Source organism: Pristiophorus japonicus, chromosome 1 (assembly GCF_044704955.1).
Source record: "Pristiophorus japonicus isolate sPriJap1 chromosome 1, sPriJap1.hap1, whole genome shotgun sequence".
Taxonomy (NCBI): domain Eukaryota; kingdom Metazoa; phylum Chordata; class Chondrichthyes; family Pristiophoridae; genus Pristiophorus; species Pristiophorus japonicus.
In genome coordinates, this window is record NC_091977.1 from 143309114 (window position 1) to 143331731 (window position 22618).

General features: G+C 41.9%; 1 protein-coding gene across 2 annotated transcripts in view; it reads right to left on the reverse strand.

Moving 5' to 3' along the window:
* Positions 1 to 231: 231 nt before the first annotated feature.
* commd10 (COMM domain containing 10) overlaps positions 232 to 22618 on the reverse strand; it is a 119953-nt gene continuing 97566 nt past the window's right edge. For both annotated transcript variants that reach the window (XM_070863377.1, XM_070863436.1), the window contains 2 exons: positions 2792 to 2851; positions 232 to 1068 (listed from right to left, as the gene is read on the reverse strand). In XM_070863377.1, coding sequence (XP_070719478.1) covers positions 1030 to 1068; positions 2792 to 2851 — 99 coding nt within the window. In that variant the 3' untranslated portion in view covers positions 232 to 1029. The remainder of the gene's footprint in view (positions 1069 to 2791; positions 2852 to 22618) is intronic.

Genomic DNA, 22618 nt, shown 5'->3' on the forward strand with positions numbered 1-22618 from the left:
AGGACATAATATAAATGGGGGCAGATGCTGCTCTTCACCACCACATAGAATGGAATGAAAAATCATTCATGTCACCAGTGCAAAGGTCACCTATAAATCAATTTGCCACTGCAATTCCTTGACTATAAATGTGGAGGGATAATAACTTCCCCACCCGATACAATCCACATCAAGTTGATACCTTGTCACGATACACATTAAAAAATCCACACAGCAAATCAACAATGCCATATTTATTTCAGTTTATGCAAGTGATTCTATTAGAAACTCATGTTCCAATCCTACTATTTTAGCCTGAAAGTTCATTACCATTTACAGTTCACTAACAAGGTTATTCTGACATCTTAATTTAGTAGGCAATACAAATCATGATAATACAACATGTACATATTATTTAAAATTGTGTCTCATAGCCACATTTCCCATATTGTAAGAACAAAAAATGTAAATGATTTTTAACTTCAGGAAGTGTAATTTGGTAGAAGGGTTTGCTATATTAACGGCATGGAATTCATGAACAGATATATGTGTATACCGTCATGCCAAAGGGTCAATAGCTGGAATACTGAAAGAGAAAATTAAAGGCCAAGTCCATCAATCTTCCAGCTTTCACAAGACAAACCAATGAAAATCTTTATTGCTGTTCAATGCTTTCCAAAGCTATATTAACATTTTTATTTTTATTTTCAAACCAAATCTATCCCTTCTCAATCTGCCAGTGGATAAATCCCGAATCACACCATGGTTAGAACATCAGTCATCCTTAATTGAGGCTAATAATTCTGAATCAATAGAGCACCTGTTAGTCGGTATTCAGTTAATGTGCGATTACATTTTAAGTAACAATGTGAAAACCAAGAACAATTGACCTGTGAAGACATCCAAAAGGGGACACTTTATAACGATGCTGCCTTACTTGACAGAGACAGTTCATTTGATTTCAGCAGCATATATTGTGTGATGAAAACTCCTCAGTTATTAAACCTACAGTTGACAAGTGCGCTTTTGGAAGATTTGTATCCCCCTTGTTCATGTAAGAGAGTCCAACTGTGCTTGTATGGTTTCCAACTATAGAAGATAAAAAAAACAAATACAAATGTATTTTTAGATAACTTCTGTACTATTGAACATTATGTCAGCTGACATTTGAATGCAAGGGATGTGGAGAGCTGCAAGACAATTTTTACTGAGTTCAATTTGCTCATGGTCAACATCAGACTGTATGGATTTTTCATGCTGCTTCCAATTCCAACAACTGATGGTGTCCAGGTTTCAAAATGTTTCCATACATCACCTGCTGCTTGACAAATTACATTTTACAATACCATTAAACATTGTAGGGAATAATTGAATTATCAAATACTGTAGCATGTGATTCTAATTTACTCACAAAACAACCAATTTTCTTCAAATTTCAGGATGAGAAGGAAATGGAAGCTGAAATTTTTGAGACTGGAGTTGTGAAGCTTTTATTGTGGATAAAGAATATGTTAGAGAACTATATGGTGGGAAGTGTTATACACTTGAAGGAAGAGAGATTAGAATAATAAATACAGAAAAAAGGAGGCCCGTGGCTGAGATGTGCAAAGTAACCTACATCATAGTGACTCATATTTACCTTGCAGGGTCTTTTCTGTTGAAGAGCACATGGTCACAGAAGCCTTACTAATATAAATGACATATCAACAGCATTGTCATAGGCACCAAACATCTTTGAAGAGGATATGTTGCTTGGCTCCAGAGGCAAAGATAAATAGTTGCATTTGGCAGCATGTCTACTGACCTGGCCTACTCCCAGACAACCACCAATGATGTAGCTGTCACCATGAGGTGCCAGAGAACATCCAAGTATGATTTTCTCTTGACTTTATTTCTGACCTGTGAGGCATGGCTCAAATTGGGAACTGAGTGGAGTTAGACTTGAGCTTGCAGTGGCTGGTGTTAAATCTTGAAAGGCAATATTTTAAAAATGGGCTTCCTCATTCACCCAATGAGTTTATCCTGTGAGTAATTGAACTATACAGATCGGGAAGTACCAGTTTCAATCCCCAGTCTTCACTTAGTTACCTGATCTCAGTTTTGGTGGCATGATTAAAATTGGCTTCAGGACCTTTGGGGTGGGAGGAGAGGAATCAGCCAGGATTCTTGCCCCTAATCATTATCAATGTTACAAATTGGAAAGTATGTGTGTGGATACAGTGCAAACAGGATCAGGGTCAACTGTGGTGCCCTTCCAATCAGATAGCCTACTGCCCATGGTTGAGGGCTCACACATGAATGACGACCACTTACCTGAGGTGCTGGAGTGCATCTCGTACCTGTTGAATTGTAAATCAGCAAGCAGTCACTCTTACAGGAGAGGAAGAAGGCAAGAGCATCACAGCTAAGCTGGATTCATCCTCACCAAATATCCACACGTGTACTTCAAGCAAACATCGTTTAATAGTGATCAGGAACACTGCCCAGGTTTCCCCTCCCTAACTCAGCGGGTAGTAGGGCCCTTACCACCTCCATTGCCGAGATCAACAGGCTCAAAAACTGGGGCCCTACCTTAACTGCATGACTCAGCAGCTCTCTGGATACAGTGGCTGAGCCATCGGGAAGCCAAAGCGGCTTTATTTAAAGGCAAAATTGGCATTCTTGCAAATAAGTTGAATATTCAAACAAGATGCAAAATGTTTTTCACAGGAAATGACAAGTGTGCTGGCCATTACTAATGTTTTTTTGTAAAGTCAATACAGGGAAGTGGACTGTCAATTTACAGATTCACCACAAATAAAGAATTACTCACCTTGTTGTAAAATTCTAAAAGTTCTCCATGGTTAAATTCCACAAAAATCTTTTCTGTATTCTGTATTTAAAATAAAAATATTTTTTTCATTTGTAAAGTGAATGAATTTCACAAACCACAAAAAATGGTATTCAATTTGGTTTATTACAAAGATAAAAATGATTAATTCCAAGTGCACATCAGCAACCAATGGGAACGAAGACTTAAAAATATTCAGATTGAGAAAATCAAATTGCACCAATTAAACAGTCAGTCCTTCCCACATCAATCAATTGTCAAACTGTTATTCATTTTCCCCAGAGATCTTTAAACTTTGCAAACAACGAAAGAGTTATAATGAATGCCAGAGTTGTCTAAATTTTTTTTGACACCGAGCCACATAAGGAGAAATTAGGGCAGGTGACGAAAAGCTTGTTCAAAGAGGTAGGCTTTAGGGAGCGTTTTGGAGGAAAGCGAGGTAGAGAGATGGAGAGATTTAGGCAGGGAGTTCCAGAGCTTGGGGCCTAGGCAACAGAAGGCACGGCCACCAATGGTTGACCGATTATAATCAGGGATGCTCAAGAGGGCAGAAGTAGAAGTGCGCAGACATCACAGAGAGTAATGGGGCTGGAGGAGATTAGAGAGATAGGGGCCATGGAGGGATTTGAAAATAAGGATGAGAATTCTGAATCAAGGCATTGCTTAACCGAAAGCCAAAGTATGTCAGCGAGCGCAGGGGTGATGGGTGAGTGGGACTTGGTGCGAGTTAGGACACGGGCAGCCGAGTTTTAGATCACTTCTAGTTTACGTAGGGTAGAATGTGGGAGGCCAGCCTGGAGTGCGTTGGAATAGTCAAGTTTAGAGGTAACAAAACCATTGATGAGGGCTTCAGCAGATGAGCTGAGGCAAGGGCGGAGATGGGCGATGTTACGAAGGTGGAAATAGGTGGTCTTAGTTACTATGCGGATGTGTGGTCGAAAGCTCATTTCAGGGTCAAATATGACACCAAGGTTGCAAACAGTCTGGTTCATTCTCAGACAGAAGTTGGGGAGAGGGGGATGGACTCAGTGGCTAGGGAACGGAGTTGGTGGTGGGGTAAAATGACAGCCTGAACAAGGAAATCAAAATGTTGGAAACAAACTAGGAGGAGGTCCATGCTCCCCTGGACAATTTTACATTTTTACATGAAAATCATGTCATTTTAAGCATTTTCATACTTTCACAAATAGATTTGTAAACCTAAAAAAGGAAAAAGAAAATGACATTTGCCTTTTCAACAGAACAGCCAGAAAGCATCATTTTCCCTAAGAGTTATCTCAATAGGAATTCTCTTGCATTCAACGATCCCTCCCCCCATCCATTTACAGAAGTATTGTACACCTCTGGACCCATTTCATAGCGACATCGTACTCTGTCACGCCCCACTTTTTCCACAGGGATGCGCTCACCTATTGCAGTGGAAACATAAAACACTCACTTAATTGTTGCTGTGAATATCTACTTGGATCTGCTAACGCTCATTACAGATTTAAAGGAATTCCAGTCTTCACTGTCGTGTATCAATGTCAGGCGAAACTTAAGGACGACTAAATTGCATCATTTTTCTCCCCCTGCAATATCCAGATAAATGGCCCAAGAAAACAAATCATTTGGTTTTTACTGAGCTGAACTATACATTAATTACACTAGAACTACTACTGTGTTTAACTATCATTTTGCTCATTACCACCTAAAGAAATTGAAGATTGTTTCTAATAGTAAAGCTTTAAACAATAAATGTTAGACATATTCACAGATAAAGAAAATATTAACACAATTTTTTGTTTTGCCCATGTACCTTTAACAGGCCCCACATATTTTATTTCCCAGTCTCAATAAACTTCAATTTGTACAAAACATGGCCACCACATGCTGACCTGCACTCACCACCTCCATTTTCACCAATCTACCCTTGCTTTCTGCCGGTAATGCAACAAATCTATAACCCTGGTACTCATTACAAATCCCGCCACGATTTGTTTCACTCCCTCCACCTCTGCAATCATCTCTAGTTTTACATTTCCTCCTGTGCTCCATTCTCTGATATTGGTTTTCTGTGGATCTACTGCTCACATATGCTTCACCATTGGTGATAGAGCCTTCAGCTCTCAGTCCTATTATATGGAACTCCTTCCTAAAACCTTCCATGTCTCTGCTTTCCACCCATTACTTTTAAAGCCTCCTTAAAACATATCTATTTGACCAAGCCTTGATCACCTGTCAACTACATGTGTCCTTTCCTTTCTTCCTCTGTGGGACATTTTTCTACCTCTATATTAGAGTTTTGTTGATCTCTCAGTATTGGTCATGAACAAAAATGTTTCAAAAATCCTGTAATCTTCTTTCTGTTCATCTTCTGCTAAATCTCTCTGTCTTTCACAATCGCTCCATATTCTCACACTCTTTCTCAACGTTTCTGCATCAGTTGGTTTGACTATTTTGCTCTATCCCTCTTTTGTGTGAGTTTCTCTTTGCCTATCATCAGTGTGCCTTTTTCTCTGCCTCTCACACTCTCTATGTCTCATTCCTCTTTATGTATGCCTGTCACACACTATCTTTCCTCCTCCACTTCTGGTTCTCTCTCCTCCAAGTGAAGCTTGGCAAGAACAAGGATAATGAGTTTGCTTCGTATGAGAAAAAATTTGAGTCACAACATTTTAGATCAACTGGAGTTTGTGAATGATGGGGAGGAGAGTGGACCATTCAAGAAGACAATTCTTGAGACGATTAAGTCATGGATTAGGATTTCAATGGTGGAGGAAGTGTGCTGGGACTGTAAGGGGCAATGTTAGGGAGGTGGAAATGTACAGTCTTTGTAACTGACTGGATGAGGAATAGGAAAATAAGCTCTACACTGAGCAGATTGCTAAGACAGCACACCACCATATTTAAGCTGAGCCAGCAGCTGGGGATACTTAGGAAATCAGTGGTATTTAGGCACTGATGAGAACCAAGATGATGTCTTTGGTTTAGCTGATGTTGAGCTGTGGGAAATTTCAGATGAGAGAGGATGTGGTACTTTGAGTAGTATTACATTATAATTTGTTTTGGGATATAGATAGTGGAGATGGTAAACTGTCATAACAACTAAGTCCAACACATTTTTTTTTGAAGTATATGAAAATCACAATGGGATCTGATTGACAATCTGAATGACAGCGTTTTTTTTGTTCTGTGATTTGACTGATCAAAGAAGCACTATACCACAATGAAACATCACACTGGAAAAGTGTGCTCATTTTATTAAGTCCATTCAATCATTGTTGACATATAACCACGTCAGTTGTATTTTGCTGCATCTGTTTTCCTGTGTGTTTAATTCATTCCTGATACCTGAAATTTCTGAAGTACCATAGGACATTTTTCTACATTAAAGGCACTATATAAATGCAGAAAATTATGGAAATACTCAGGTCAGGCAGCATTTGTGGAGAGAAAAACAGAGTTAACATTTCAGGTCAATGACCTTTCATCAGAACTGGAAAAAGTTAGAGATGTAACAGGTTTTAAGCAAGTATGGAGGCAGGGAAAGGGGGATGGGAGGAAAGAACAAAGGGGGATGTCTGTGATAGGGTGGAAGGCAGAAGAGATTAAATGATAAAAGGGATGATGTTGCAAGGCAAAAGGGGATGGTAATTGGACAAGCAAAGAAACAAAAGCTGGGTCTATAGGAGGTGTAAATGGGAATATCATCATCATCATAGGCAGTCCCTCGAAATCGAGGAAGACTTGTTTCCACTCTCAATGAGTCCTTAGGTGGCTGAACAGTCCAATACGGGAATTACAGTATCTGTCACAGGTGGGAGACAGAAAGGTGTTGAAAGAAAGGGTGGGTGGGACTGGTTTGCCTCATACTCCTTCTGCTGTCTGCGCTTGGTTTCTACATGCTCTCGGCGATGAGACTCAAGATGCTCAGCGCCCTCCCGGATGCATTTAGGGTGGTCTTTGGCCAGAGACTCCCAGGTGTCGGCGGGGATGTTGCATTTTATCAAGGAGGCTTTGAGGGGGTCTTGAAACGTTTCCTCTGCCCACCTTGGGCTCGCTTGCCATGTAGGAGTTCAGAGTCTTGTGTCAGGCATGCAAACAATGTGGCCCGCCCAGTGGAGCTGGTCGAGTGTGGTCAGTGCTTTGAATCAGGAGATGTTGGCCTGATCGTGGACGCTAACGTTGGTGCGTCTGTCCTCCCAGGGGATTTGCAGGATCTTGCGGAGAAATCGTTGGTGGTATTTCTCCAGCGATTTGAGGTGTCTACTGTATATGATCCATGTCTCTGAGCCATACAGGAGGGCCAACCCTCTTCTCAATCTTCCTCGCTGCAATACTCCACCTCACACTCAACAAGCTTCCCGCTGGAGTGGAACTAAGCTACAGAACCAGTGGGAACCTGGTCAACCTTCGCCGCCTCCAGGCCAGATCCAAGACCGTCCCAACCTCTGTCGTCGAACTACAGTACGCGGACAACGCATGCGTCTGCACACGTTCATAGACTGAACTCCAAGTCAAAGTCAACATCTTCACTGAGGCGCACAAAAGCATGGGCCTTACGCTAAACATCTGTAAGACAAAGATCCTCCACCAGCCTGTCCTTGCCACACAGCACTAGCCCCCAGTCATCAAGATCCAAGGCGCTGCCCTGGATAACGTGGACCACTTTCCATACCTCGGGAGCCTCTTACTAACAAGGGCCGATATCGACGACGAGATTCAACACCGCCTCCAGTGCAGCCTTTGGCCACCTGAGGAAGAGTGTGTTCAAAGATCAGGCCCTCAAATGGGAATAGCAGAATCATCAACAGCTGTTTTCCGAAAAAATGGGGGCAGTGGTTACGATCTGAATTCAATGTTGAGTTCGGAAGGCTGTAAAGTGTCTAACCGAAAGAGGTGCTGTTCCTCGAGCTTATGTTGAGCTTCATTGGAACACTGCAGGAGGCAGAGGAGAAAGAGGTCAGAGTAGAAGTGGGGCGGAGAATTAAAATCACAGGCGACCCGAAGCTCGGGGTCGTGCTTGCGGACTGAACGGAGGTGTCCTGCAAAGCAGTCACCCAATCTGTATTTGGTCTCCCCAATATAGAGCAGACTGCATCGTGAGCAGCAAATAGTACACTAAATTGAAAGTACAAGTAAATCACTGTTTCACCTGGAAGGAGTGGTTGAGGCCCTGGATGGTGGAAAAGGAGGTGGTAAAAGGGCAGGTACTGTATATCCTATGCTTGCACTGGAAGGTGCTGTGGGAAGGGAAGGGGGTGCTGGGGGTGATTGAGGAGTGGACCAGGGTTTTGCGGATAGGATGGTCCCTTCCGAATGCTGAGAGGGTAGGGTAGGGGAAGAAGTGTTTGGTAGCGGCATCACGCGGTAGGTGGCTGAAATTGCAGAGGATGATCCATTGAATGTGGAGGTTGGTGGGGTGGAAAGTGAGAACAAGAGGAACCCTATCAAGATTCTGGGAGGGAGGGGAAGGGGTGAGAGCAGAAGTGTGGGAAATGGACCAGACATGGTTGAAGGCCCTGTCATAAGAACATAAGGAATAGGAGCACGAGTAGGCCATTTGGCCCCTCGAACCTGCTCTGCCATTTAATAAGACTATGGCTGATCACGGCAACCATGATGGGGGGAATTCACGGTTGAGGAAAAAGGAAGATATATTGGAAGCATTGGTATGGAAGGTGACATCGTCCGAACGGATACGATGGCAGCAGAGAAACTGGGAGAATGGAAGAGAGTCCTTACAGGAGGCAAGGTGGGAGGAAGTGTAGTCATAGTAGTTGTGGGAGTTGGTGGGCTTGTAGTGGATACTGGTCAATAGTGTATCCGCAGAAATGAGGTAAAGAAGTCAAGGAAGCGAAGGGAAGAGTCAGAGATGGACCATGTGAAGGCGAGAGAAAGGTGGACATTGGAAGCAAAGTTGATGACATTTTCCAGTTCGGGGCGAGAGCAGGAAAAACTTGTGCATTTTAATGAGGCCTTTGCCTGACTGCGGCCTTGCACCTCATGTAACCCTGAAGTTAAAATTGCGGCCGGCGCAAGTGCGACGCCAGGCATGGCACTGCTTCTATTTTAATCCCCCTGCATAGCCCCTTCTCATTGGATGTTTGGGGTTAAAATCGACTCTTATGAGTAATTGTTTTACATGATAACATTAGGGACCATCAACTGCTCCTTATTACTTGAGGAACGGCATTACCAAATAATACTAACCACTTAAATTAAAATATTTTTTCCCAGTACATACATGCCTTCTTTATCTTTTCCTTTCTTATGCAACAGTGATTACACTTCAAAAAATACTTCATTGGCTATAAACCTGAGATTTTATAAAATAATTTTTACTATAAGTTGTGAATTTCTAATCTAATGCTGTCAAATAATGCCTAGTGGAAACGCTGGGCCTAGTCTAGGACTCTGCGATTTATGTTGGTTTTAAAGAAATTCTGAAACCACTAGTAAGTGTTGATTAGCTTTCTTTCTAAAAATTGGATATGTAGACAGAATGTAAGAGCTACTGATACCGAGCGTAGTCATGTATCTGTAATCTGAAAACTGTAAAACAATGCTTCAGAACCGTAGAATTTAGATTTAAGTATTGTGTCTCAAGACATCAAGACTTCAAAGTGCTGGAGAGACCAAATGCCATTAAATCTATTCGGGTCGAAATTGGGTTTTGTACGCTGCCCGTCACTGCCATTGTCGTTAAGCGGTATCCACGCCCCGGCTGAAATTCAGTGGGCTCTTTGGCAGAGATACCAAGAGGCAACACTGCACCGGCTAACGCTACCACTCATCCAGCGTACAACACCTGTGTCGCGATATTTGCTTTGTACAGCTGCCGTACCGGCAGGCGGCTGTACAGCCTGAAAAAAGTGGTGGTTAAACAGCGGAACTCGGACGGAATCGCCCAGAGAACAAGGCAAGTTATTTATTTATTTACTTCATTTTTTTCATTAGTTGTAACAGTGGAGAAGTTTGTGTGTGGGTCGGAGAAGTTTGAGGTTGTTTTTTCTCCATTTTCCTCCTGTTTTCCAGCTTGCATGGCGGCTGCCTCCCATTGCGAAATTCAGTAGGCCTCCTGAGCCCCTGACTGAAGATGAGTGAGCAATGCCACTTTTTAGCGCTGCTCTCTCATTTTTGGGCATAACAACTGAATTTGGCAGTTCAGCATCAGGCGGTGATACTGCCTCAAAAACTGCGGTACCGAATTTCGACCCCATAACATCTAACCACAATCATTATTTTATTAAAACAATTCTGCAATTTTAGCAGGGACATATTAAGTTGATGAAGTACAGAATGCTGCTTTATGGCAACTTGTTTAGATGGGATTAATTTAGACAGCAGTGTTAGGTTTCCTTGGCAGGAATTTTCACATTGCAGAGCATGCAGGTTTGGGAGCAGGTCATTGGTTAAAAGCATTGAAATTGGCAGCGCCTTGGGAACCCGCCCTCATCCCGCCAACTTCCGCCTTTCACACAGGTGCGTTTTAAGACGCGCCACAGACCACTCGGGAGAGGCAGGCAACCTCATTGAGGTTGTTAACTGCTCGTTTACAAACCCTTAACAGCCTTTTTAACGCCAGGTTTGAACTTTAACTGGCTTTGCATAGGATTCTTGGACTTCGGGAAGCTTGCCTGCTCCAGTCTCCTGCATTTATAATATAAAATAACAGAAAATGCTGGAAATACTTAGGTCAGGCAGTATCTGTGGAGTGAGAAACAGAGTTAACACTTCAATTTAATGACCTTTCGTCAGAACTAGTCGGTCATCGACCTGAAACCTTAACTCTGTTTCTCCCTCCACAGATGCTGCCTGACTGATGAGTATTTCCAGCATTTTCTGTTTTTATTTCAGATTTCCAGCATCCGTAGTATTTTGCTTTTGTGCTGCTTTATACTGATAAGTGCATTGGGCCCCGCTTTTAGGGAAATTCCACAGAGAACAAATCTACAGGACCAGCTCCCCATGTTCACACGATTAAAGCAACAGCAGAATCCAGCGAACGCCGGAAATCTGAACTAAAAACAGAAAATGCTGTAAACACTCAGCAGTCGGCACTTTAATTCTCCATCACAGTCCCACTCTGATCTCTCCATCCTCGGCCTCCTACACTATTCCAATGAAGCTCAATGCAAGCTTGAGGAACACCAACTCATCTTTCTACTGAGAACTTTACAGCGTTCCAGCTTTAACAATGAGTTAACAACTGTAAAAGTTAACCATCACTACCATTTTCTCTTGGGCATTCTGTAACCACTTACACCTCCTCTGGACCCATCTATTGTTCCCATATGGATGTTATCTGACCTACAGAGTGGTTTCAATATTTTCTGTTTTTACATGACTGAAGTTAGCTTCCTTGTCCTAACAACAAGATTAAAGATCCATGTTTTCATGAGTCTATTGGTGTTGGGAGAAGGGAGCTGGATTTTTGCACTATGGAGTGTAGCTGACAGAGCGAGAACTGTCTCTCTGAAATTGACTGCGTTCCTATGTAGTGCAAAAGTGCCTCCAGAAATCCAAGATACTTTCAACTTCTGTGCTTAAGATTTTAATATATGATACTAAAACCTAATAAACCAGACAGTAATAAAGCCCAATTGATTTCCCACACAAATCACTTTTAAATCAAACCGAAAAAAAGGAATCTTCGGACAAGTTTCATGAAATCTAAAAAGGAAGAAGCTGATATGCCACTTCTTATTGATATACAAAGAAAAAGCATACATCTCAAATTTGATAGTTTTCTTTGAAAGACACCTGGCACCTCAAGGAAAAGCTGCTCTTCTGGTTGCTCAGTGGTGTGGAACCGAGCCACACACAGATCCCAGGTTCAATCCCCAAGTTATTTGGTCTCAACCAGAGGTTCTGGGGGTAATGCAATTGATCTTAGCACGAGGGAGGGTGAAAAAAGACTTGGTTATATAGCACCTTTCACGACCTCAGGATGTCCCAAATCGTTTTACATCCAATGAAGTATTTTTGAAGAGTAGTCGCTGTTGTAATGTAAGAAAAGCAGCAGCCAATTGCACACAGCAAGTTCCCACAAACAGCAATGTGATAATGACCAAATAACCTGCTTTTGTTATGTTGAAGTAAGAGAAATTACAAAAATACATCAGCCTTGGCTCCCTCCATTGCTGAAAAGCTCTTGCATATGGCTAATTAGTGAGAGCAGGCTCAAGCTCAACTGTGATGTTTCACAGAGTCAAAATGTTTGCTGATGCTTACTGTTTTAATCACTCCACCATTGAAAGCTGTGCGTTCAGCTGCCGAGGCCTTAAGATTTGAAATTCCCTCTCAGCCTCTCTCTCCTCCTTTAAGATGTTCCTTAGAATCTATCAACCAAGCTTTTGGTCATCAGTCCCAATATTTCATGTGGCTCTGTTTGATAATCGCTCGTGTGAAGCACCTTGTGACATTTTAATACATTGGAGGTGCTCTATAAATGCAAGTTGTTGCTGTTGGTTAGAATTGAGAGATAATAATGATTACTTGAGCCAGGCAATGGAGGGTTGATGCATTGTGGAATTGTTCCCTAGGAAAGAAGGGAAGAAAATAGGGAGTGGGAATGAAAAGAATCTAGCAGTGCTTTAAATTATTCAGGTTACAAGTTGATGTTTGCAGTCACTATCCTAACCATGAATTGTCCCGCAATGCTTTGTAATGGACGGGAATTAGGGAAAACAAGTCCAAGGAACAACTCTTGCCAACAAGACAACAAATCTGAATGATAGTACAGTAGAGGGAAATTAATATGAAACATAGGATTCCATATGTTTAACATAACCAGTGCAGTGAAGGGTTAAAAATAAAAAGCATCAATTAAAGTTAATTAAAATAAATGAAAAAGATGAAAAAGGCCATAAAAAAAACTTATGGTTTACTAGTTAATCCACACTAAAAGGGACTGTGCTCTGCAAGCTAGTTTTGTGGGTTGGCCCAATGATCAATCCTCCAGCTTTATTCATGACAAAGGACCCTGAAATGTAGCAGTGTGTGGTCTACATAACCACTAGTTTGATGCCAAGTAGATTTTAATGTCACCTTCTCACAATTAGATAGATTGGCAGCATATCCACCCAGCATCACTAAAAGCAGCATCTGTTCAAACATGACTGCTACACTCCAACACAAAATTCCACACATTTTTGGATTTTATAAATTGATAAACAGCTTGAAAATCAGCAAAAGTTAAAGGACTTCCCGATCTGAATGGTCCTTTACCAAAATCTCCACATGCGATTTTTCTGTGTATTGTCAAAAATTAAATGTAGACTTAAAGAAGCATAGAATATTGCAACTGTGGTGCCAATTTGCTTAAAACAGGACTATCCCATTTCATACCTAGGTATTATTTAGCTCATTTTACCAGTAAAAAAGAAGAACCTGCCTCTGGACCATGTGCAATCAATTGCTGACAGACGCTTGCCTCTGCCGAGAGAGGACTAATACATACCAGCTTGGGGAGGAAAAGGTTCTCCCTTTACAGAGCAAATTATAAGCAGACATTTTCCTTTTTACACAGGAAACCCTTTGATTTATGAGAGAATCATAGAATGGTTACAACACAGGAGGCCATTCGGCCAGTCGAGCCCATGCCAGCTCTCTGCAAGAGCACATCAGCTCGTCCAAGTCCCCTGCCTTCTCCTCAAAGCACGACAATTTTTTTTTCCTTCAGGTACTTCTACATTTCACTTTTGAAAGCCACGATTGAATCTGCCACCACCACCTATTCAGGCAGTACATTCCAGATCCTAACCATTTGCTGCGTAAGAAAGTTTTTCCTCATATCACCTTTGGTTCTTCTGCCAATCACCTTAAATCTGTGTCCTCTGGTTCTTGATCCTTCCACCAAAGGGAACAATTTCTCTATCTACTCTGTCTAGACCCCTCATGATTTTGAACACATCTACCAAATCTCCTCTCAACCTTCTCTGCTCCAAGGACAACAACCCCAGCTTCTTCAGACTAACTGAAGTCCCTCATTCCTGGAGGTAAATCTTTTCTACTTTCACGGTAATAACCCGTCTCATTGCAGCTCTTTAAAGTCAATTGTGGGAATAAAGATTACCTACATTTTAAACACTAAATAGCCAGGGTCACATTTAATGTAATTTTTCCCATTACAGAAACCAGAATATTCTCTCTCCCCTTCCCTTCCCCCTCCCCACCTTTCAAAAGGAAACTAAGTGGAAACTGTAGGACATACTCCTACTAAAAACAAGGTGGAATCTCCTAAAGAAGGAGGTGAGAAGGGGAGGGAAGGGAGGGGGAGGAGAGGGAAGATGAGGGAGTGGATGGACAATTGGGGGAGTAGGAAAGGAGGGCAGATGACAAAGGAAATGGGGAGAATGGCGTGACTTACACTAACATGGCTGCTGAACACATGGCTTTATTGTTATTACATCAGTAATCCACTAGGTGGAGTAGTCCATTAGATGGCTTTACAAAACATCTCCCTCTTTATTGTGGAAGTTAATCATAACAAAATAATAATTTTGACTTGCATAGTATACACAACTCTTGGTATACATTTCTCAAATAGAACCCATTTTATGTTTCCAAATTCTACTATAGAATTCTGTAACACAAACAAAAGCTGAGAATTTATTTTCTATATTTACAGATTAAACTTAACCACTGGTTTTCTGTTTCGAAGAGGACACCTTTTTTTGAATGGAACTTTCCAATCTTGTTGTAGGACTTTGACTCATTCTAGGCTGAGCCCGAGGAGAGTTTTTCTCCAAAGGCTGACCTTGATCGACATTTGGACTCTACACTTTGACCGTTTGTCTGCCTGACTCAGACTTAAATTCTGACTTTCTCTTGGACTTGTTTCTAGTACATCTGATGTCGAATTTTCTACTGGTACTCTATTTATAACAAGACTATCTGACTCATCAGAATAAATTGAATCATCCTAACTTTCAACTCCTTCCATATCTGTAGGTAAAATATCAATGTGAACAAACCTAACCTTTCCATGATCAAACATATTTGACATAACTGGGTCACATTTGGTTACCCTACCAATCACTTCAGCTGTGACTGGCAGCTCATCAATTCATCAATGTACGAACAATAGAATATTTCTTCCCTATTGCGTGTAACTTGTGATGGGGATGGCAACCTGGACATAGCATCAGCATTACGGAGATCAGCTGATTGTCTGTACTCTGTCATATATATGCTGACAAAATCAAAGCCCATCTCTACATTCGGGCTGCAGCTAAGGTTGGAACTGGGGACTTTGGATGCAGGATTGATGTCAGGGGACTATGGTCAGCAACTGTGGCAAACTTATGACCAAACAAGTATATATGAGAGACTTTTTAACCCCAAAAATTAATGCCAAAGCTTCCCTCACGAACTGTGTATAATTATGCTCACTGGCACGGAGCGTGCACAAAGCAAAAGCAATTGGTCTCTCCTCTGCACTAATACATGAGAGATCACTGCCCCAACGCCGTACAGAGAGACGTCACACATAACTTGATCTCCTTAGATACGTCACAGTGAACTAATATGGTACTCTCTACTAACTGGCTTTTACACTCTTGGAATGCTGTGTCGCATTCTTTTGACCATTTCCAAGGGACCCGTTAGTCAGTTCATTCAGTGGATATAACACTGTAGCCAATTTGGGAGGAACTTTCCGTAATAATTCAAAAGACCTAAAAATGATCAAAGTTCAGTGACATTCCTGGGAGTGGGTGCATTTCTGATTGCATCCAGCTTTCCCTTGGTTGGATGTAAACCATCTTTGTCTACTCTGTGTCCCAAGTACTCCACTGAGTTTTGAAACATCTCACATCGGTGAGCAGTCACTCATACTCTGTGTTTCTATAGCCATTTGTGCACTTCATTCAGCACCTTATTATGGATGTGCCAGTTTGGTGCTGAAATGAGTATGTCATCTAAATAACACACTACCCCTTCAATCCCTTGCAAAATTTGGTTCATCACCCCCTGGAATATGGCGAGAGCGGAAGACACTCCTAATGGTAGCCTATTAAACTGATATAGGTCAGATGATTATTTATAGTCAAGCATGGACTCTTCATCTAACTCAAGTTGTTGGTAGTTGTTAGATCTAACTTTGAAAAGATCTGTCCACCTGTCAGCGTTGTGAACAAATATTTTACATTTGGCAACGTATTGGGTGATTACACTAGAACTTGGTTTACGGTTATCTTATAATCACCACACAACCTCACTATCTGACTTAGGTACAACAACAATGGGTGTAGCCCAATTACTCAGATCTACCTTCGAGATAATTTTCTCAGCTCCAAGTTCTTGCTCAACTTTCTCCTAGATTACTTATGGTACGTGGCTTGCAGTAAACTGGTCTTTCTTCCACACTCTGACTCTTGCCTTGAAGTCTTGGATCAGACTGTTGTGCGGAACACTTTCGGATACTGTTTGATGACATCATCTTTCGACGCAGATTTCGCTTGCATACGAAAAAATTCATTCCAATCCAGCTTCAGTGATCCCAATCAATTTCTACCCATCAAGGTAGGCTTGTCTCCTGCCACAGTTACCTTATAATTGGCAGGAACAAGTACATTTTTCAGGGTTTCATACACCTAGTGCCTGCTTCAGTCAAGAAAAGAGCCCATTTATTTTTTAAAACTAAAAAATGTACGGTTTACATCATTGGGGACTTTGACGATACTATTCGCAGTGAAAAACATTTTTAGCTGCTCCACATATGCTCCAAAAGTCTCTTGGTCATGATGGAACACACCCAAGCACTATTATTCCCATAGGCACGGCCATTTGGACTCTGACAACATCAACAGTTCAACCACGTGTGCTCGAAATTTACCTTGGATTTTTAAGCTTTTCTGCAAAACAAAGAACCTGCAACAATCTCTCCATCGGTTGACAGGATTATCCTCCAACAAAAATTTCAGCTAGGGAATCTGAAAATCGCATCCTCATTGCCAATCTGTGATATCTTGAGACACAGCTAATATATACACTTGCACTAACATGGCTGTTGAATAAAAACTTGGCTGAGCACATGGATTTATTGTTATTACATCAGTAGTCCACTAGATGGCTCTACAACAGATGGAGAGTGAGGAGGGTCAGTCGTAACATGTTTGGTGTTAACTTTTCACACACACTCACTTATCTGATGAAGCTTATCCAGGAGACTTCTGTTTGGATGCGTTTCTGGATTTTGATGGGGTTCATAGAAACAGAAAATAGTTGCAGGAGTAAGCCATTCGGCCCTTCAAGCCTTCACCTGGCTGATCATGCAACTTCAGTACCCCATTCCTGCTTTCTCTCCATATCCCTTAATCCCTTTAGCCATAAGGGCCACATCTAACTCCCTTTTGAATACATCTAATGAACTGGCCTCAACTTTTTGCAGTAGACAATTTCACAGGTTCACAATTCTCTGAGTGAAGAAGTTTCTTCTCATCTCGCTCCTAAATGGCTTACCCCTTATCCTTAGACTGTGACCCTGGTTCTGGACTTCCCCAACATCAGGAACATTCTTCCTGCATCTAACCTGTCCAATCCCGTCAGAATGTTATATGTTTCTATGAGATCCCCTCTCATTCTTCTAAATTCCAATGAATATAAGCCTAGTCGATCTAGTCTTTCTTCATAGGTCAGTCCTGCCATCCTGGGAATCAGTTTGGTGAACCTTCGCTGCACTCCCTCAATAGCAAGAATGTCCTTCCTCAGATTAGGAGACCAAAACTGTACACAATATTCAAGGCCCTGTACAATTGCAGTCAGACCTCCCGGCTCCTATACTCAAATCCTCTCGCTATGAAGGCCAACATGCCATTTGTCATCTTCACCACCTGCTGTACCTGCATGCCAACTTTCAATAACCGGTGTACCATGACACCCAGGTCTCGTTGCACCTCCCCTTTTCCTAATCTGTCACCATTCAGATAATATTCCGCCTCCCTGTTTTTGCCATCGAAGTGGATAACCTCACATTTATCTACATTATACTGCTCTGACATGTATTTGCCCAATCACCTAACCTGTCCAAGTCACTCTGCAGCCTTTTGGCATCCTCCTCACAACTCACACTGCCACCCAGCTTAGTATCATCTGCAAACTTGGAGATATTACATTCAATTCCTTCGTCCAAATCATTAATGTATATTGTAAATAGTGGGGGGCCCAGCACTGAACCTTGCGGTACCCCACTAGTCACTGCCTGCCATTCCGAAAGAGACCCGTTTATTTTTACTCTTTGCTTCCTGTCTGCCAACCAGTTCCCTAGCCACGTCAATACATTACCCCCAATACCATGTGCTTTAATTTTACACACTATTCTCTTGTGTGGGACCTTGTCAAAAGCCTTTTGAAATCCAAATACACCACATCCACTGGTTCTCCCTTGTATACTCTACTAGTTACATCCTCAAAAAATTCTAGAAGATTTGTCAAGCATGACATAAATCCCTTTCATAAATCCATGCTGACTTGGACCGATTCGGTCACTGCTTTCAAAATGCGCTACTGTTAAATCTTTAATAATTGATTCCAATATTTTCCCCACTACCAATATCAGGCTAACCGGTCTATAATTTCCTGTTTTCTCTCCCCCTCCTTTTTTTAAAAAGTGAGGTTACATTAGCTACCCTCCAGTGCATGGGAACTGATGCAGAGTCTATAGAATGTTGGAAACTGACCACCAATGCATCCACTATTTCTAGGGCCACTTCCTTATGTACTCTGGGATGCAGACTATCAGGTGCTGGGGATTTATCGGCCTTCAATCCCATCAATTTCCCAAACACAATTTCCTGACCAATAAGGATTTCCTTCAGTTCCTCCTTCTTGCTACACCCTTGGTCCCCTAGTATTTCCGAAATGTTATTTGCGTCTTCCTTCGTGAAGACAGACCCAAAGTATTTGTTCAATTGGTCTGCCATTTCTTTGTTCCCCATTATAAATTCATCTGATTCGGACTGCAAGGGACCTACATTTGTCTTCACTAATCTTTTTCTCTTCACATATCTATAGAAGCTTTTGCAGTCAGTTTTTATGTTCCCTGCAAGCTTACTCTCATACTCTATTTTCCCCCTCTTAATTAAACCTCTAGTCCTCCTCTGCTGAATTCTAAATTTCTCCCAGTCCTCAGGTATTCTGCTTTTTCTGGCTAATTTTGTATGCCTCTTCCTTGGATTTAACACTATCCCTAATTTTCCTTGTTAACCATGGTTGAGCCACCTTCCCAGTTTTATATTACGCCAGACAGGGATGTACAATTGTTGAAGTTCATTCATGTGATCTTTAAATGTCTGCCATTGACTATCCACTGTCAACCCTTTAAGTATCATTCGCCAGTCTATCCTAGCCAATTCACATCTCACCATCGAAGTTATCTTTCTTTAAGTTCAGAACCCTAGTCTCTGAATGAACTGTGTCACTCTCCATCTTAAATAAAGAATTCTACCATATTATGGTCACTCTTCCCCAAGGGGCCTCGCATAACAAGATTGCTAATTAATCCCCTCTCATTACACAATACCCAGTCTAGGATGGCCAGCTCTCTAGTTGGTTCCTCGACATTTTGGTCTAGAAAACCATCCCTTATACAGTCCAGGAAATCCTCCTCCACAGTATTGCTACCAGTTTGGCTAGCCCAATCAATATGTAGATTAAAGTCACACATGATAACTGCTGTTCCTTTATTGCACGCATCACTAATTTCCTGTTTGATGCCATCCCCAACCTCACTACTACTATTTAGTGGTCTGTACACAACTCCCACTAGCGTTTTCTGCCCTTTGGTGTTCCGCAGCTCTACCCATACAGATTCCACATCATCCAAGCTAATGTCCTTCCTTACTATTGCGTTAATCTCCTCTTTAACCAGCAACGCTACTCCACCTCCTTTTCATTTCTGTCTATCCTTCCAGAATATTGAACACCCCTGGATGTTGAGTTCCCAGCCTTGGTCACCCTGGAGCCATGTCTCCGTAATCCCAATTACATCATATTCATTAACAGCTATCTGCGCAATTAATTCATCCATCTTATTACGAATGCTCCTCAAATTGAGACAAAGTGCCTTCAGGCTTGTTTTTTTCAACCCTCTTTGTCCTTTTAGTATTATGTCGTAATGTGGCCCTTTTTGATTTTTGCCTTTGATTTCTCTGCCTTCCACCTTTTCTCATCTCCTTTCTACCTTTTGCTTCTGCCCCCATTTTACTTTCATTTGTCTCCCTGCATAGATTCTCATCCCCCTGCCATATTAGTGTAAACCCTCCCCAAAAGCACTAGCAAACATTCCTCCTAGGGCATCGGTTCTGGTCCTGCCCAGGTGCAGGCCGTCTGGTTTGTACTACTCCCCCAGAACTGGTTCCAATGTCCCAGGAATTTGAATCCCTCCCTCTTGCACCATTCCTGAAGCCACGTATTCATCTTGACTATCCTGCTATTTCTACTCTGGCTAGCACGTGGCACTGGTAGCAATCCTGAGATTACTACCTTTGAGATCCTACTTTTTAAATTTAACTCCTAGCTCCCTAAATTCAGCTTGTAGGACCTCATTCCGCTTTTTACCTATATCATTGGTACCTATATGCATCACGACAACTGGCTGTTCACCCTCCCTTTTCAAAATGTCCTGTACCCGCTCCGAGACATCCTTGATCCTTGCACCAGGGTGGCAACATACCATCCTGGAGTCTCGATTGCGGCCGCAGAAACGTCCATCTATTCTCCTTGCATTAGAATCCCCTACCCTTTTAGCTCTCCCACTCTCTTTCCTGCCCTGCTGTGCAGCAGAGCCACCCATGGTGCCATGAACTTGGCTGCTGCTGCCTTCCCCTGATGAGTCATCTCCCCCAACAGTTCACCCAATTGGTTACACATCTATGGAACAGCAGGGGTATCTAGTTCAGTTCGGCATACTTTGGAGACTGGTGATCCTGGGCAATTGAAGTGAGTAGCGGCCAGGGTGGCTTTTTTTTTTTAGAAAAAGGCCAGTGAGCTCTTGCATTGACTGATTTAAAAAAAAATGTTTAAGCTCAAGCAGGGTTCCTTCAGCCTAGTTTATTATATAAGGAAAAAAATGGACTTTCATAATCTATTCTGAATAGTGACTTTCAAGATCTAAAGATGTACCAAAGCACTTCACAGCCAATGAAGTACTTTTGAAATGCAGTTACTGTTGTAATGCAGGCAAATGCAGCAGCCAATATGCACAGAGCACAGGCCTACAAAGAGCAATGAGATAAATGGTGTTGGTTGAGGGATACATAATGGCCAGGACACTAGGGGAATTCCCTTGCTCTTCTTTGAATAGTCCCACAGAATCTTTTATGTCCACTTGAGGGGGCAGATGAGGACTCTGCTTAATATCTGAAAGATGGCCCCTCCCATTGTCAGAAAGGACTAAGACTGCTCCCTACACCCTGCCCCAGTACTGGCACATCTCACATCTAGTGAGAAGGAAAGACTTTAAGAGAAGGAAGAACCATCCATGGCTAACTAAGGAAGTAAAGGATGGTGTCAAGTTGAAAACAATGGCATACAATGTTGTCAAGGTTAGTGGAATGCCAGAGGATTGGGACATTTTTTAAAACCAGCAAAGGACGACTAAATAAATGAGAGAGAAGATGGATGATGAGAGTAAACAGAAAGAAATAGTAAGAGGTAGTAGTAGTAAGATAGTAAGAGCTTCTACAGATATATAAAAAGGAAGAGGGTAGCTAAAGTCAACGTTGGTCCCTTAGAGGATGAGACTGGGAATTAATAATGAGGAACAGGGAAATGGCAGAGACTTTGAATAAATATTTTGTATCGATCTTCACAGTAGAAGACACCAAAAACCTCTCTATAATAGATAATCAAGGGTATAAGGGGGGGTTGGGAAGAACTTAAAACAATCACTATCAGTATAGAATAAGTACTCCGGAAAATAATGTGACTAAAGGTGGAAAAGGCCTGCATCCTAGGGTCTTAAAAGAAGTGGCAGCAGAGATAGTGGATGCATTGGTTGCAATCTACCAAAATTCCCTGGAGTCTGGAGAGGTCTCAGCAGATTTGAAAACTACATATGTAACACCTCTATTTAAAAAAAGGCAGGAGACAGAAAGCAGGAAACTATAGACCAGTTTATCCAACATCTGTCGTTGGGAAAATGCTGGCATCCATTATTAAGGAAGCAGTAGCAGGAAATTTGGAAAATCATAACAGTCAATCAGAGTCAGCATGGTTTTATGAAAGGGAAATCATATTTGACAAATTTGCTGGAGTTCTTTGAGGATGTAACGAGCAGGGTGGATAAGGGGGAACCAGTGCATGTGGTGTATTTGGATTTCCAGAAGGCATTCGATAAGGTGCCACATAAAAGGTTACTGCACAAGATAAGAGCTCAAGGGGTTGGGGGTAATATATTAGCATGGATAGAGGATTGGCTAACCAACAGAAAACAGAGAGTCAGGATAAATGGGTCATTTTGAGGTTGGCAAACTGTAACTAGTGGAGTGCCACAGGAATCAGTGCAGGGGCCTCAACTATTTACAATCTATATTAATGACTTGGATGAAGGGACAGAGTGTAATGTAGCCGAGTTTGCTGATGATGTAAAGATGGGTGGGAAAGCAAGTTGTGAGGAGGACACAAAGAATCTGCAAAGGGATATAGGCAGATGGAGTATAATGTGGGAAAGTGTGAGGTTATCCACTTTGGCAGGAAAAATAAAAAAGCAAATTATTATTTAAATGGCGAGAGTGTACGAAATGCTGCAGTACAAAGGGTCCTGGGGGTCCTCGTGCATGAAACACAAAAAGTTAGTATGCAGGTACAGCAAGTGATCAG